The sequence below is a fragment of the Barbus barbus genome, assembly GCF_936440315.1.
Source record: "Barbus barbus genome assembly, chromosome: 34".
Lineage (NCBI taxonomy): Eukaryota > Metazoa > Chordata > Actinopteri > Cypriniformes > Cyprinidae > Barbus > Barbus barbus.
In genome coordinates, this window is record NC_136762.1 from 19923292 (window position 1) to 19939906 (window position 16615).

General features: G+C 40.4%; 1 protein-coding gene across 5 annotated transcripts in view; it reads left to right on the plus strand.

Moving 5' to 3' along the window:
- LOC306854179 (cell adhesion molecule DSCAML1-like) overlaps positions 1-16349 on the plus strand; it is a gene marked incomplete at its 5' end in the record, with an annotated part of 143209 nt that extends 126860 nt beyond the window's left edge. For 2 of the 5 annotated variants that reach the window (XM_079391995.1, XM_079391997.1), the window contains 13 exons: positions 1489-1642; positions 2746-2863; positions 3030-3193; positions 3744-3842; positions 4568-4756; positions 7151-7438; positions 7711-7866; positions 8489-8519; positions 8691-8812; positions 8958-9110; positions 9203-9397; positions 10684-10995; positions 11483-16349. In XM_079391995.1, coding sequence (XP_079248121.1) covers positions 1489-1642; positions 2746-2863; positions 3030-3193; positions 3744-3842; positions 4568-4756; positions 7151-7438; positions 7711-7866; positions 8489-8519; positions 8691-8812; positions 8958-9110; positions 9203-9397; positions 10684-10995; positions 11483-12015 — 2514 coding nt within the window. In that variant the 3' untranslated portion in view covers positions 12016-16349. Of the gene's footprint in view, positions 1-1488; positions 1643-2745; positions 2864-3029; positions 3194-3743; positions 3843-4567; positions 4757-7150; positions 7439-7710; positions 7867-8488; positions 8520-8690; positions 8813-8957; positions 9111-9202; positions 9398-10683; positions 11020-11482 lie in introns of all 5 variants that reach the window. The other 3 variants (XM_079391998.1, XM_079391999.1, XM_079391996.1) reach the window with 2 other exon arrangements.
- Positions 16350-16615: the final 266 nt, after the last annotated feature.

Sequence of the window (16615 nt, forward strand, 5' to 3'; positions counted from 1 at the left end):
GGGAATGACACTGTGTGTGTTTGCATGTCTGCGGGCAGCAGACATTGACTGTGATGAGCATGCGTTTGGACAGTAGACACACGGCTCTCTTAAACACACTACAATTACAGAGAGCTGGAAGCACAGCCTAACGTCATGTTATTTATGTGCGTGTACAGCGTACATTTTCGTTTCTGTTGTGCATTACAATGAAAGGTGGATATAATAATAGAAATACTCATCGTGGAGTGTGTGTGTGTGTGTGTGTCTCACGCATGCTGAGGTGAGCAGCAGATATCTCTCATTAGTCGGCCTCTATTGTTAGTGTTATCTGAGGCTGACTGATCTAGTGTGTCTAGGGGTATTGTCTTTTTACCCTCTCATCTACTTGTGTAAGGCCCCCTGGGTCTCTCTCTCACACACACACACAAACGCACACACAGACACATAGTTCAGCCTTTTTCACTCACATAAAGAAGAGCAGCAGAAATCTCTTAGCATGTTATTTAGCAAACACTATTAAGTCAAGGGTAAAGGAAAGAATTGTGTTCGAATAATCATTTTCTCCAGGTGCCGCCACACCAAGAGTAACACATTCATCTTCACCTTTAAAGAGTCCAGTATAAATTTTGCTTGAAAACAAGTCATCATCTTCATGTTTAGCTTTAAAAAGCATTTTTATAAGAGCTGGAGCCTAAAGCAAGGCCAAAAACATTCTCTGTGCAAACACACACGTTAATTCTTAGCAAGTGCCGTTCTGTTGTGTACACCATTCATTATTGTGATGGTAACAAAGCTCAGGACTAAGTTATAAATGTGTTACTTTTAAACTGAATCTGTAATTTAGGTGTGAAATTTTGCAGGGAAAAAGGTCCACTGTCGATCATTTATTAATGTATGAAGCACATCTCACACATAAGTGACTTTTAAACCAAGCAACTTTGTCAACGCAGCAAATTTACATTGGTAAGCGTGGTTTGTGTGAATTTCAATGCAGTTGGTGCAGTCACATTTACCGTTATTGTCATTTCAGCTGGAATAAATGGGATCAGGAACTTCATGTGAGGAAGTAAGATTTCTTCTTACAGATTCCGCAATGGTTTCAAACTGCTGATATGAATTTGCTGCACTTACACTCTGTGTAAGCAACTTTTTCACGCTCATGCGAAACTCACGGCCACACTGATTCCTATTGAAATTACAAGATTTTGTCCCCAAAATATTGCAGACCAATGACAGATGTGACTGCACCTTAATTCAGGAAACTAGCTATAAACCTTATTGTTCAAAGCTAAATAACTTCTGTCTCAGTAGCATGACCAACTAGAAGAATAATTACTGTTTTTCAAACAGGTTTCCTGAATAGAATATAAAAGTCCCGCCTACATTTTTTTTTTAATTCTTAAGAGATAAAAGAGAAAACTGACTACAGAAGTAGACAACTGATGCTGTTGTCTTTATCAGCTCTGGGCAAATTTGTAACTTTATGTGTTTCTGCAATGATCCCAGGCACCCAGCGAATATGAAGCCAACCCTGAGCTGCTGATATACAGAATCACCCACCTGACCCGGGGTCAGCAGTATTTGATCTGGGCAGCCGCCGTCACCACTGCTGGTCGTGGCAATATCAGCGAGAAGGTGACTGTGGAGCCTGCTGGGAAAGGTGAGTCCACCTAGAGTTTGATGGGAAAATAATTATTATTAATAGCCATGCTGGTGTGATATATCTCCAGTCATATCTGTACCTAAACATATGCATTGAAGTCAGTACTTGATCTCCAGTAGACAGACAGTTTGACAGTTTCCATGCAGAAATTGAGGTTTGAGGTTTCCTGTCTGTAATTTAGCTTTATTTACTTAGCAGTCATGTAGAAATTGTGCAATTGCCTGATGAGGCAGATGACCTGAGTGACAACTGGGTGTTACAGGTCATTCTCTGTCACTGATGCTCTCTTCTCTTCCTTTTCTTTGATTTTCTCATGATGGATAGAGGTAAAGCCTGTCATTTATTATGTGGAGAGGAGTAAAAGCATCTAAATGAGAAAGAGATGGCAGACAATGACCTGGCCAATATACCAGACAATGAAGGGGGCAGTTCAATCAATATTTCTTGGGTCAGAAAACCAGGGAGAGAATCTATGAATTTGTGTGTGTGTGTGTGTGTGTGTTCTTATTTAACAAGTACTTTGCAGCTAGTCTCCCTTGATAGCTGATCTTTTTTTCATGTATGTACGTACATGTGTTTTTCATGTCTGTACATTTCCAATGTAGTCAAAAAAAAAAAAAACATTATTTGAATACAGTAAATGTTCAAATATAACATGTAGATTTTTAAATTGTAGAAAATATACTTTTAATGGGGAGGTTTTTGTATTTAAAAATGCGAGGTGCAGTGCAGTGGAAAAGGGAAAAAACGCAAAGTCGAAATATGCATTTGTTTTGTTGTTTTTTTAAGTTGAACTTGAGTATCATGTTTTTAGAATAGTGTAGCGTCATGCATGAGACTCTGCAAAAGAGTTGAGCGCAGTGGTCAAAGATGTCCATCTATGTTGGCTTGGCATAGGCAGCGTGCTGACATAAAGTGCCATTGCACTTTGGACGTCCCGAGTTTGAGTCCCAGCTCGCAGACCTTTCCAGATCCCACCCCCGTCTCTCTTCCTCCCATTTCGCTTCCTGTCCTATCACAATAAAGGCAAAAATACCAAAAAATAAATCAGTCTAGTTCACCAGTATATTAATATATGACTCTTTATTTGTCCTACTCAGCTCCTGCTAAAATCCTGTCTTTCGGGGGAACGGTGACCACTCCGTGGATGAAGGAAGTTCGGCTGCCGTGCAGCTCAGTGGGAGAGCCAACACCCACCATCAAATGGACCAAAGACAGGTCTAGGATCAGCTTTCATCACTGTGTTTTTCCAATCAGTCCTTGAAATATAGAAACTTACAGGTTTAGATTTACAATCCCACTCAGTCTTCTGGCTCTTCTCAGACATTCACCTCTAATTTATTCAAAGATGAGAAGGTTAATATGACTGATTTGATCCTTACAGTGAGGATAGCGCCATCCCAGTTACTCAAGATGGTCACCGGAATATTCTTTCAAATGGTACCCTGGTGCTGCGCTCTGTGAAAGCTGAAGATTCTGGGTACTACACCTGCACGGCCACCAATACACTGGGGTTTGACACAATCATCGTAAACCTGCTGGTACAAGGTAAGTAAGTGCATATTTTCACACGATCCTGTAAAATGTTCTTGGGACAACATTCCTATGAACAAGATTTTAAGATTTGATTTTAGGGTTAAGGTGCAGTCACATGGCTCAATTTTGGGCAAAAAAGGTCCATTGTCAATAGCAGTGCATAAAGCTCAAAAATCACTTTCAAAGTAGCCTTATGATGGTCAGTTTGACAATGTGTGTGGCCAACTTAAACCTGTTGAAAAAATCTGTGTGTGTATATATTTCGCTCTCAAGTAAAATTCTCAATTTCATAGATTCCTGTTGATGACTAAATTTTCCAAACAACAGTAAATGTGACCACATCTATAGGGTGGCAATATAAATTATATACGTATATATATATATATATATATATATATATATATATATATATATCTCGTTTCAGGACAAGTAAAAGTTGATTTACATCGAAACACATGCTAGGAAAACCATGGTGGCCAAAATTATTAAATATTGACTGGCTGCTGGTGTTTGAATGTTAAAAAAAAAAATCCTATCAATCTCTGTGTGTCCTATGTTATAGTGCCTCCAGATCAACCACGTTTGACAGTTTCCACCACATCTACTTCTTCAATCACTCTGGCCTGGATCCCTGGAGACAATGGAGGAAGTTCCATCAGAGGTACAAGCACCTGTCCTTTCTCTTTCTCTTCTCAGAATTTTTATGTAGTGGGCTCCTCAAAGTAAAAGTCTCTTTTTTTTTATCTCTCTCCCTTTTTCATTTTCTTTTCTCTATCTCTAAGATTTGTTTCTTTACATTTTGCAGACTCTCTCTCTTTTTTCTGTCTATCCGTCTTTCTTTCAGACAGTGATTAATCTGTCACTGTGTCACGTTACTGTCAAACTGCTTGCATCTCACAGTAAATTAAGTTAAAAAAAAAAAAACTGAGACGTCTGTGATGTTTGTGTGTGTAAAGGTGGGAGGAAAATAAGAATAATACAAGGCTGTCAGTGGGTAAATCCTTCTGATGTGGCGCCCTTTATTTTTCCATCTGCCAAAGCCAAAATGAGACACCAAATCCGGGCCGCTCCTAATGATGGGCGACGCCATATTGTGCATGTATTTGCATAACTGTGCAGTCAGCATTTCTCTCTCTGTCTGGGTTACTAATGGAGGTTTACAGCAATCTGATCAGCACTTCATCTGAGATTGTTACTCTAAGATTAGTCTGTAAGGGCAATGCGCCATCTGGTGGTGATGTTAGGAAGTGTTCCAAGTTAGGCTTGCAATGCCAACATGAGTTTGATTCCTAGGAATTGCATGAACTGATAATATAACATACAATAAAATAATATCATTAATAAAATCCTATGAATAATATATTGCATATGTCTGTGCATGTTCAGGTTTCGTTCTGCAGTATTCAGTAGACAACACTGAGGAGTGGAAGGATGTCTTCATTAGCTCCAGTGAACGCTCTTTCAAGTTGGACAACCTGCGTTGTGGTACCTGGTACAAAGTCAAACTTGCAGCAAAAAACAGTGTGGGAGCCGGTCGCATCAGCGAGATCATCGAGGCCAAGACTCACGGCAGAGGTGAGCAGTTCTAAATAGCTATATATTACACTTCTTGTAGCTTGTTTTCTTCCCCCTAACCCCTCCGTTACACACCAGTCAAAATCAAAAATGCGATCAAACACTGTTTAAAGGCTCGCAAGAAATAGCCTACTCGTGAAATAAAAACAAACTCAATTTGCACATCATAATCCCATAGGAGGCAAAAGATTATGTACATAAATTAAACAATATTATCGAGAAATAATCTTACAAATCAGCAATAGCCCAGCAAATAAAATTAAATATCACTCACCACTAAAAGGGCTTCTTCCTGCTCTTCTTATAATGCGCTAGAAGTTATAGACATTTTAAAAATGTATAATGTTGTTTCTCTATTTAACAGCTTACAACACTGAAAAAAATGATTCATTGAATTTACTTATTTTTTTTAAGGTAAGTGGTTGCAATTAATTTATTTTAGCTATATTTAAATAAACAAATTTAGTTGACTAACTTTCAACATATTTTTTAATTAAATGTAGCTCAAATAAATAGTTTACAACCGCTTACCTTAAAAGATTTAGTATCATTTTTTTTTTTTTTTTTTTTTTTTTTTAGTGAATAGTGAAAGACATCAGAATCAGAATCAGAATGAGCTTTATTGGCCAAGTATGTTTACACATACGAGGAATTTGTTATAGTGACAGAAGCTCCACAGTGCAACAGAAAGACAGCAACAGGACAGGACACAGATAATAATAAAATAATAATATACAAATATACAAATAGGCAATGTACAAAACAGCAAAAACACTATATATAATATAGACAATTATGTGTGTACAGGTCTGATATGTACAAATTTGAAATGAAAAAAAATAATAATAATAAGTGTGGTGGATAAATAATGTATAATAGAGTTGTGTGTTCCGCGTTTTATTGTCAAGTGTTCATGAGATGGATTGCCTGAGGGAAGAAACTGTTCCTGTGTCTGGTCGTTCTGGTGCTCAGAGCTCTGTAGCGTCGACCAGACGGTAACACTTCAAAGAGGGAGTATGCTGGATGTGAGGGGTCCCGAGTGATTTTGCCAGCCCTATTGCTCACTCTGGATAAGTACAGTTCTTGAAGAGTGGGGAGGGTTGTACCAATGATATCTTCCCCATAGTGCTGTACAAATAAAATAAAGACCAGTATAAAGGATTACATCAGTAAACTCAAAAGATAATTTAACATACAAAATTTAAAAAGCCAAGGTAAGAAAAATATTTCAATTTAGTTTTAAACTCATAGACAGAATTTGAGGCTTTCAAAGGAAGGTCGGTCCATAGCCTCAGTCCAACTATTGCAAATAGCCTAGTAAAAGGTAGATAGTATGTTTTCTAGATGGATGTTGTGCTTACGATCAATAATCACGTCTTTGCATTCGACCCAACTGATTTGCAGAAATCAAAACACAAGTCCCATGTGGGGAGCGACTAGAGGATTCTGCTTGGTCTTAAAGCCTTTCTTGAGCATCTACGTCCGCAATACAAACAATTCTCTGGAAAAATAATAATGTATTTGTTATTTGTATGGTCTAGGTCAGGGGTCACCAAACTTGTTCCTGGAGGACCGGTGTCACCACAGAGCTGTGGTGACCCCTGGTCTAGGTGGTCATATGGCGTATGCCTGCAAATACGGGACAAACTGATGCATTAAATATGGAATAATTCAATTATTATACGGAACGGTTGGCATAAGAGAATTGACTCGGAGGACCCCCTAGTGTTTTCAGGACACATCGTCATTCGGCCACATTGGCGGCACTGAATGTAGACAATGCCACTGAACCAATAGAACTTTCACATTTTTCTGATTATTGCTGCTGAAAATGGTCAATTATTGTCATGTTTTGGGCTTTATTAATTGGTCGGACTGGGAAAAACATTCGGAGTACTATAGACTGCCAAAAGTTTAAACAAATCAAGGAGAAGAGTGAAGAAAGAAGGCGTTTGTGGTTGGCCAAACTGAACCAGGATTTCCAGGACAAGAATCTTGACAACACTCGTGTTTGTTCTTATCATTGCTTGCCATGTAGGGGAAATATTAGGCTAATATCTTAACTTATACTGCTCGTATGGATCTTGTCCACCCATTAACTTTAGTTCAAATATCATGCCCTTTATTACTTATTACTTAAGTCCTTCTCTGGAAAAATAATCATTTATTTCTTATTTGTATGGTCTAGCAACTTCCACACGTTTGTTTCCATGGTTTAGACATCACAAATTAGTAGAACGTCTTCAGTAGTACAGTATCCGTGCAATCCATGCTGTTGTTTACATCCGAGTATCTCCAAAGTGGCCGTGCATCCAGGTAACTGACCAAAGCAAGCGCTTTATTCATGACATGTTAAATATATACTGTAAAATGTGATCTTTTCATGTTTTGCAGAGCCGCAGTTCAATAAAGACCAGCCCCTCTTCACTCACATCAACTCCACCCACGCCCGCCTCAACCTGCAGGGCTGGAGTAGCGGTGGCTGCCCCATCACTGCTGTCCTGCTAGAGTTCCGCCCCAAAGGCACCTGGGCCTGGCAGAGCGTGCGGACCAATGCCTCGGCTGACATCTTCCTTGCCGAGCTGCGTGAGGCCACTTGGTATGAGCTAAAGATGAAGGCATGCAACAGCGCCGGGTGCGGAAACCAGAGCTCCCAGTTTGCCACGCTGGATTATGACGGTAGTAAGTTTACAAGCAAGAGAGAGTTTCATTTCCCAGTAATTCTGCCATCATTAGTCAAGTCACTCAATTTTTTGTCAATAATTGTTCGGATGTACAAATATATTTCCTCCAGGGCCAGGGCATGTAATAGAGGACAACACAAAAGAACATGTACAATTAGCAGCTAAATCAATTAATTAAGCTGTTTTTAGGCCTGAATTTTAGAGATAAGAGGCCTTGATGTGAGCTTTATCTTGATCTCTGTACTTATCTCTATTTCCTTTCCTCTACAGGCACTATTCCGCCTATTAAATCAGCACGAGGGGAAGGGGATGATGTTAAAAAGCTTTTCTCTATCGGCTGCCCTGTCATCCTGGTCACATTGGGCATGGCCTTACTCTTCATTATACGCAAGAAACGCAAAGAAAAGAGACTCAAAAGACTTAGAGGTGAGAGAGAAATAGGCCGAAAGTGTATAGAATGCTGTTGGAATAGAATATTACATATACAGTGGTGGCCAAAATTGTTAAAGCACATGGCATTTAGGGGGCCCCCCAAGTGAATTCTCTTTTGCATTTTATATACGGTTGCCAACCGTTTCGTATAATATGGAATCATTCAGTTTTTGTTGAATTGGCTATTACGCTACCCATAAAACAAACTATTGCCGGAACTACCAGCGATGGAAGGAATCTGCTGGAACACTGAAAATGATGGACTGGCCCCCTCAAAGTCCGGATCTCAACTCCAGGAAATATATTGACACTATGCCAGAGAGATGTGCTGCTGTAATTACTGCAAAGGGTGGACATACCAAATATTCAAGTTAAAAGTGGTTAAAAACAGTACGACTTCATCTGATATATGTTGTGCTCAGAGCACCCATCTGCATGTTTCATGAACATTACGAAATTAAATCATGTTTTGGAGGTCAAACCTCAGATCTGTAAGGTGTTCTTACAATTTTGGCCACCACTGTATAGTTTCTATTTTCTGTATTTCATATTTTCATATTTCTATTACACATTTTGAGAATCATTAGAATAAAATTACTCTCATTTCCATCTGTAGATGCTAAGAGCTTGGCTGAGATGCTTATCAGGTAAGGATATATTTAGAAGTATGTGTACAGATTAAACTCCAGAATTAAAACTCAAACATTAAACTCAAAATTAATTCCTTGCGTAGTTTGTGTTAAAGGAAATGGCAGTGGCAATACATTTTTTCCCTCTGTCTTTGTGTGTGTCTGTCTGTGGTTGTTTTGTATCTGGAGCAGTAAGAACAATCGAAGTTTTGACACTCCTGTGAAAGGCCCACCTCAGGGACCCCGACTGCACATAGATATCCCCCGTGTGCAACTGCTCATCGAGGACAAAGAGGGAATCAAACAGATAGGTCAGTGCCTATCATATGCTATTGCACTATATTTAAAAAAAATCTGAGATGGAGTTGAGTTGATTCCTGAAAGAAACATTAATGAAAAATAAACCTGAACCTTTTTCCTCAAGCTATGTGTGTATTTCTCTTTTGGGTGTGATAGGTGAAGACAAGGCCACCATCCCTGTGACAGACACTGAGTTCAGCCAATCAGTGAACCCTCAGAGCTTCTGTACAGGCGTGTCTGTGCATCACCCCGCCCTCATCCAGAACACAGGCCCTTTGATTGACATGTCAGACATCAGGCCGGGCACTAGTATGTCACAGCTCACCCACTCATTCCATAGCAGATGGACGATGGTATAATTAGTGAAGGTTTCATACACTCTCTAATATTACTTTTCTCAGATCCAGTATCGAGGAAGAGTGTGAAGTCTGCGCACAGCACGAGGAACCGCTATTCCAGCCAGTGGACTCTGACTAAATGCCAGGCGTCCACACCTGCTCGCACTCTCACCTCAGACTGGCGGACAGTGGGCTCCCAGCATGGCATTACGGTCACAGAGAGTGACAGCTACAGCGCCAGCCTGTCCCAGGACACAGGTCCACACACACACACACACACTTCAGATTTTAAAGGGGTCATATGATGCGATTTCTTGTTTTCCTTTTCTTTAGTGTGTTACGTAGCTGTTTGTGCATGTATAAGATCTGCAGATTTACAAAGCTCAAAGTCTCCCACAAAGGATTTATTCTATCTTTTAGGATTTAGGCTGATCCAGACACCTCATTAAAACACGCCCCCACATGTCTACGTCACGATGTGTAAATATTTGCATAATGCTGCCCAAATGTGCACACAAAGAAAGAAGGCATGGTTTCAGTACAGGCAGTAGTGTTGATGCAGCCATGTCAGGAAGATGCTGTGTTTCTATGCAAAAGCACTTTATTTGTCCTTCCGAAAGTAGATGCAATTAGGAATCATTGGTTAAGATTTGTTTACAACAGAACAGCACAACCCAAGTGTTCTAATTTGTGCAACACATTTTATGGACGACGTTTCGTGAACCTAGTAGAGTACAAGGCTGGCTCAAAGGCTATTTCTAAAAAAAAAAAAAAAAAAAAAAAAAAAGTTAAATTCTGACTTTGCTATGACAATCTGGCGCTTGTGAATCAGCGACTGTAAGTATGTTTATTTGTTTAAGTATTTGCTACTGACTGTTCAAATGCGGAGTTTTGCGCAGTGTAGAGTAGCGTTGTGTGTGTGTGTGAGAGAGGGCAACAGGGTGTCATCACAGCGGAGTGTACAGCCCATCAGAAATCATAGCACGTCAGCTGTCTTAACAGCAGCTTGTGTACTGCAAATACATACGAGCATCATCACTGTGTCTGTCACGTGACTCTGTTCCCCTTTCAGGCTTGAACTGACGGTAAAACTAATGACATTATTAACTGTCTTTATATTTATTTTGAAAGCTGAAGCTCGTGATTATGTAAGGGGCGTTACATTTCCGATGCGCGCTTGTGGTGTTCAGCCAATCACAATGCACTGAGTCAGATGGCCAATCAGAGCAGACTGCGCTTGTCGAAAGGAGGGACTTTGTAGAAAACGACACGTTTGAGAGAGGCGGGGCATAGAGGAACTACAATAATGTACAGTATTTGAATAATAATGTGTTTTTTGAACATTAAAGCATGTCAACATATTCTGTTACACCAAATACACAAAATAATGATCTTTAAAAAAGCGTCATATGACCCCTTTAAGAATATTTATGGTTCCATTAACCAGACTTGGTCTTATTCAGGCCAAAACTTTTGACAGAAAGGGTCTGTTTCACCAGCATATGAAGAGTGTTAACATTCATTCTGTCCTCTCCTTTGCTCAGATAAGGGAAGAAACAGTATGGTGTCCACAGAAAGTGCGTCTTCCACGTACGAGGAGCTGGCCCGAGCGTACGAACACGCTAAGCTGGAGGAGCACCTGCAGCACGCCAAGTTCGAGATCACCGAGTGCTTCATATCTGACAGCTCCTCTGATCAGATGACCACAGGCACCAACGATAACGCAGACAGCATGACCTCTATGAGCACACCATCCGAACCGGGCATCTGTCGCTTCACCGCTTCTCCGCCCAAACCGCAGGATTACGACCGCGGCAAAAACGTGGCAGTGCCCATTCCACACCGCGCCAACAAAAGTGAGTTGACAACACATTTTGAGGGTGTTAAACGTTTATTGTTGGAGCTGTGAAGTCCAGCTTGTGTAATTTCCAGAACTTCCCCCCGGACCACAAAACCAGTCGGAAGGGTCAATTTTTTTAAATTGAGGTTTATATCCCCCCATAGTGTGGTTGAGAACTCTAGTTATACCTCTTGAGGGGTGGTGGAGGGTTGCTGATTATCCGTCAAATGAATAGAGGTATGTCAGCTGTATTTATATCCGTGCATTGATTAACTTGAGCGCGAACCTCCTGTGTTAATTAGGCTAAGTATCTGACGCGCTCCTCCCAAACTTTGTTAATAAAACATCATTCTATAATTTTGACCCAATGTCAACTGTGCGACTTGCAACTGGTTTTGTGGTCCAGGGTCACATATGTATAAAAGCGATATCTATAGAATAGCCTCCAACTACAGAAACTGCAATTTAACATTGTTTTACTGACACTTGTCTCTGTCCTACAGGTGAGTACTGTAACCTCCCTCTCTACATGAAGACGGACCCTTTCTTCCGGAAACAGGCGGAGCTGCACGACCCCTGCCCTGTGGTCCCACCTCGCGAGGCCTCCATCCGTAGTCTTGCAGCCCGGGCCTACCACACACAAGGCCGTCACATGACATTAGACCCCTCCAAGCAGCAGGCCCTGACGCTGGGCCACGGCGGCCTGAGCAGCCTGACCAGCTCAGGGGCCTCTGGTACATCAGGCCCAGCTTCAAGCGGGGCCGCTGGGAGCTCCAGCATCAGCTCAGGCACAGCCACCCTGCCCCAGAGGACTCTCACCATGCCCAGCACCTCCTCCACCTCCTTGGCCCCAAGTGGGGCAGCTGCCGCTGGAGCAGGAGCAAGCGCGAGCTCCACGGGAGGCAGCGGCCCGACGCCTGGAAGTTCCAAGGTCGGGGGATCCAGAGACTCTCTGCTAGAGAGCAGCTCGTCCGGCCTGGGCAGACTGCAAAAGCAGAATGCTGGGGCGTACTCCAAATCCTACACTCTGGTGTAGCTCACATACATACGTATACACATACAGTACGTTCACACACTCCTGGAGTCTGGGCAGGGGCGGAAATGAACAATGGCGGGACAGGGGTCTCTCTCTTTTCCTCTCTGTTACCTTTTTTTGCTTTCCTTTTTTTATTCTTCTGCTCAAGATTTTTTATCTGGCCTTCTCCAGGATTAAATATGCCAAACACCAGGACCCTTTCCCCAATTTTGCCTTTATTTTTTCTTTTGTCTTATGTTTTGTCTGCTTTTGTCTTTCTTCCCCTCTCTCCTTTCTCTTCTCTCTGTCAAAGACACCTTGGACCTTATGCACGAAATGCTTTCCATGTGCACTTGTTTATTTGATTTCTCGACTCCAGAAAATAGGAAAAAAAGTGGTTCTAAGAGATATATTGTTTCACATTAACCTGTCTAGATGTTTTTAGGCTGTCAAAAAAGTGTGTCTTTTTATGTCTTTCATACTGCAACGCATTGCCTCGGAAAGCTTATGCATAAACAAATCCACCACGGTGTCCACCTTCCGCCCCTCCTGATCCACAATGGTCTGGAAAAACAGCTCGAAGACAAAAGTCTCGACCGCCTGAATCGAGTCTTGGGATTTTTTTCATGCAATTGATGACACAGTATAGAGTGTTATTGACTATTTTGTAAACAAACAAGAAAAAAAAAGCGGAAAAAAATGTCTGGAGCCATTTTCACTGCGGATGTATGGTTACTGTACTATTTTTTTTTTTTTTTGGTTTTCTATTTTCAAAATTTTGAACTTTAGCACTAAGGAGGGCTGGGTGGATCCACTGAGCTTTCTTAAGCTTGTGTACGTGTGGTGTGTGTGCATGTGTATGTATATGTGTAAATATATATGTATACATGTGGCCAGCACACACCTTTAAAGGACCTCTCGACCAAGCCTGCATGCTTGGTCTCTTGGCATCAGATCGGCTTGGAGACGCCAAGTGCCGCCCACTGAGCAACAAGGTCTAGAGTCCATCTGAAAAGGGGGGACAAGTTGGAGAGAATATGTAAAGGGTAGACGCATCTCCCTTCTCTTCTCTCTCGACTCCCTTCGATATGAAAGAAAGGCTCTTGTTTTGTTGTTTGTTTGTTCGTTCGTTCGATTGTTTGTGTTTGATGCCATATACTTATCACCCCTCCTTCCCCACCCAGACCTCCCCCAAAATTTTTACCACTTCCTCTGTCTCACTGTGAACGCCTAACAGCCTCTCCTGGATGGACCAAGCACAGGCAGAAAGGCGGGAAGAGGGCAGAGAGGTAGGGAGGAATTAGAGGCAGACGGGCCCGTGAACAGAGAGGGAGAGATATCTGCCATCGCTGTGTAGCTTTTCTGCGTTTGTTCATTGTTTCTCTTTATTCTTTGCTTTCCTTCCCCACACGAAGACTCTAGCGGTCGTTCCTATTCAAAGGTCTTAGAGACTCTAGCTTTAGGTAGCGCAGGGGTGGATAAAGGAGGGAATGAGTGAAATGTAGGAGGGGAAGGTTTCATTCAACCCCTAAATGGATCTAAATGCATCTCAACCCTCCTTCGTTCACTCAGTTTCCAAAGCAAAGCCCCATCACAGAGAAACTTCCAAAAATCGACAAACTCTCCCAATGATTTCAAAGGAAAAAAGTACTACATCAGGGCTCCTGCAATACAAAAGAAAAAAAAAAAGAAAATATATTGCAATGTTTGTTGTCAAAATATATACATATATATTTCTATCTAAAGATATAGTAAATATATACGTGGTGAGAGCAGAGATTTAATGCCATATCTAATTGAAAAATAAAAATTTTATTTTAAAAAAAGATTTGAAGACAATCGCTCAGTGGGAGGTGCAGCAGTAAGCGAGAGGAGGTGTCGATCACGAAACGCTGAGATAAACGGGTAACATAACTAAGAGAGATTGAAAAAGAATGGCAGAGGGTGTGTTTCGGCATGCCACGGTTGGGAATTCTGGGGAAAGATCGTTGAGGTTCCCAAACAAACTTCCTGTCATTGTTATAATCATCCGGGCTGCATAGTGCAACACGTCTGTATGGTGTGAAGGAGATATTTGTGGACATTTCCGAACACACTCTCTACAGTTGCTTGGAAACAATGGAAATTTGCCACTGCAACTCCAGCTCGTAGATGGACATCTGTGAGCGCCATCTGAATCCATGCACCATCTCTACTGCCCAATGAATAGTTTAAAATACCCACAGTGCTTTGAGAGCTTTCCATCAGGTCCTTCAAGAGACAGTTCACCCAAAAATTTTAATTTGGTCATTATTTACTTACCCTCATGTTGTTCCAAACCTGTACAACTTTATTTCTTCTGTGGAACACAGATGGAGATGTTTTAAAATGTCTTGCCCATACAGTGAAAGTAGAGGTGTTGCAATATACTGGAATTGGTGATGAGTGAAATATTGATATGGTAATACTAGAAATAACATAAGTAATCCAGCACCAGTAATATCTGGTTGATGCTCCAACATAGTGTAATGCTGGTTGCCATCCATCATAAAATGGAAACAAGAAGATGATGCAGTGTGTAAAAATAATAGAGAAATAGAAATGGCCTAAACAGGTCTAAAGGAACACAATTTTGACTTTTTCAATACTTTTCATTATATGGAATAATTGATGAATAGATGGTGAATGATGACAAAATTTTAATTTTGAGTGAACTATTCCTTTAAGGTGAGATTGCTCCTGTGATATTAAAAATTCAAGCTTTCAGCACGTCTGATAGTTTAGATCTTATACATCAGGGGAAAGATTGCTACATTTATGTACTGCATATTTATTGGAGAGTTAGAACACACAACCCCTGCAGACTTCAGCACAGGAAATAGCACACATTTATTGTTTGTACAACAGGATTCAGTTTTATGCAGCCACCTGAGCATATCTCATGTTAGGAAGACTTGACGCAACACATCCTAAGGTACAGAGTAGGGACGTGTCGTGTTGGGTTTAAAAATTGAGCTGATTGAACGATAGTATATCTGTTTGTGGCATATGAAAAAAACAAAATCAGTTTGACTTATCAGGAGATGTTTTATTGGTGGCTTGATAAATAAGGATTGTGTTACAGTGTACCCAAAGTTGTGTAAGATAAATAAATTTGATTACCCAGATGTAGCTCAAACTTCAGATAGAGTTGGGAAGAATGTGGACTTGTTTTAAAAACAGTGAAAGTAGTATGTGTTCCTCTTATTGCTGCTCAAATGCCCACTGACTGGGTTATTAAGTCTGTCTGATGGCAGACGTGCCCAGTGCATTTTGCCATGAACATGTTTCATTAGGATTAGACCGATATCTATCAGTATTCATGCCTGTTCAGGTGAAACATCTTGTGAAAATATTCCCTTGACCACCCCAGAAAGCCCCCACGTCCCATGTGTTTCATATTTAAAAGACAGTTGCTGACTTAAAATGATTTTGATATTTTTTTTTTTTTTCCTTGGTTGCATTCTTTATAAAATAGATGTATCCAACTTAGTTTTTGTTTGGTTCTATGATGATTTGTGTGGAAAAGAAAATGCAGTTGTGTTGCGCAACGGGGCAGGCCTGTTTAGCCAGTCGAATCAGGGACCCCCAAGCTCCAACCAATCACAGGAGAAGCTGTGTGGATATTGGGCGGAGTCAGGAAGTCAGAACTCCATCCCCACACGCCTGTTTCCCCGCCCGAATGATCCGATTAGTCCCTTTTCCTCAACCAATACAAATTCCTGCTATACCCAAGACCTCCCTGTCAGCATAATTTCTAATCTACAAATAAAGACTCTTGTATATATGAAACTGTTTTGTATAAATAATTACTATTTTCGACATCTCCATTAGCAACCAGGGCACAATTATAAGTCTGGTTAAAGGTATAACTTTAAATGTGAGGGGATTAAAAAGACAACAAAAGTATAAAATCTAACAAAAAATACTTTACACCTTGAGTTTTGAATGGGGCACATAAACCCAGACCAGATGTCTGGCGTTTGATTTACTTTCTCCTTTTTATAATTTGTCTTATGTTTTTATTCATTTATGTTGTTGGTTGTTTTGTTTGTTTTTACTTTTGTTTTGTTTCTACCTTTTGGTTAACTTGATGAAAAATGGCATTGCATGCTCTGAATATTTTGCTGGTTATTAAAAGAAAAAGGAAAAGGAGACAAATAACTAAAAGGGAAAAAAAGTTTAAAAAATGCGGAGGGAATTCCTAAACTTTTATGGAAAAGTTGCTTCAATTTGCAATTGCTTGTGTTTAAATATACAGTTTTTTTTCTATGAAAACAAAACAAAAATAGAAAAAGAGTACTCCAACACCTTGTGCAATAAAGCTATCTTTCTATGAATGGTGCCTTGTCCCTTGTGATTTTTTTTTTTATTATTATTATTATTTTATATAAATGTTCCATCCATCCATCCATCCATCCATGTTACATAAAAAAAAAACAATTAAATATTGAAAACAATTGTCTCTATAGCAATATTCTATACCAATACTTATATTAGGTGCACTCAGTATTTTTTGTTCATTAACTCGCCTTGAACTTATAGTGACACCTAGAGGGAGCGTCAATAATACAATAAAGAAATAGTTTGGTTACCTTACCAG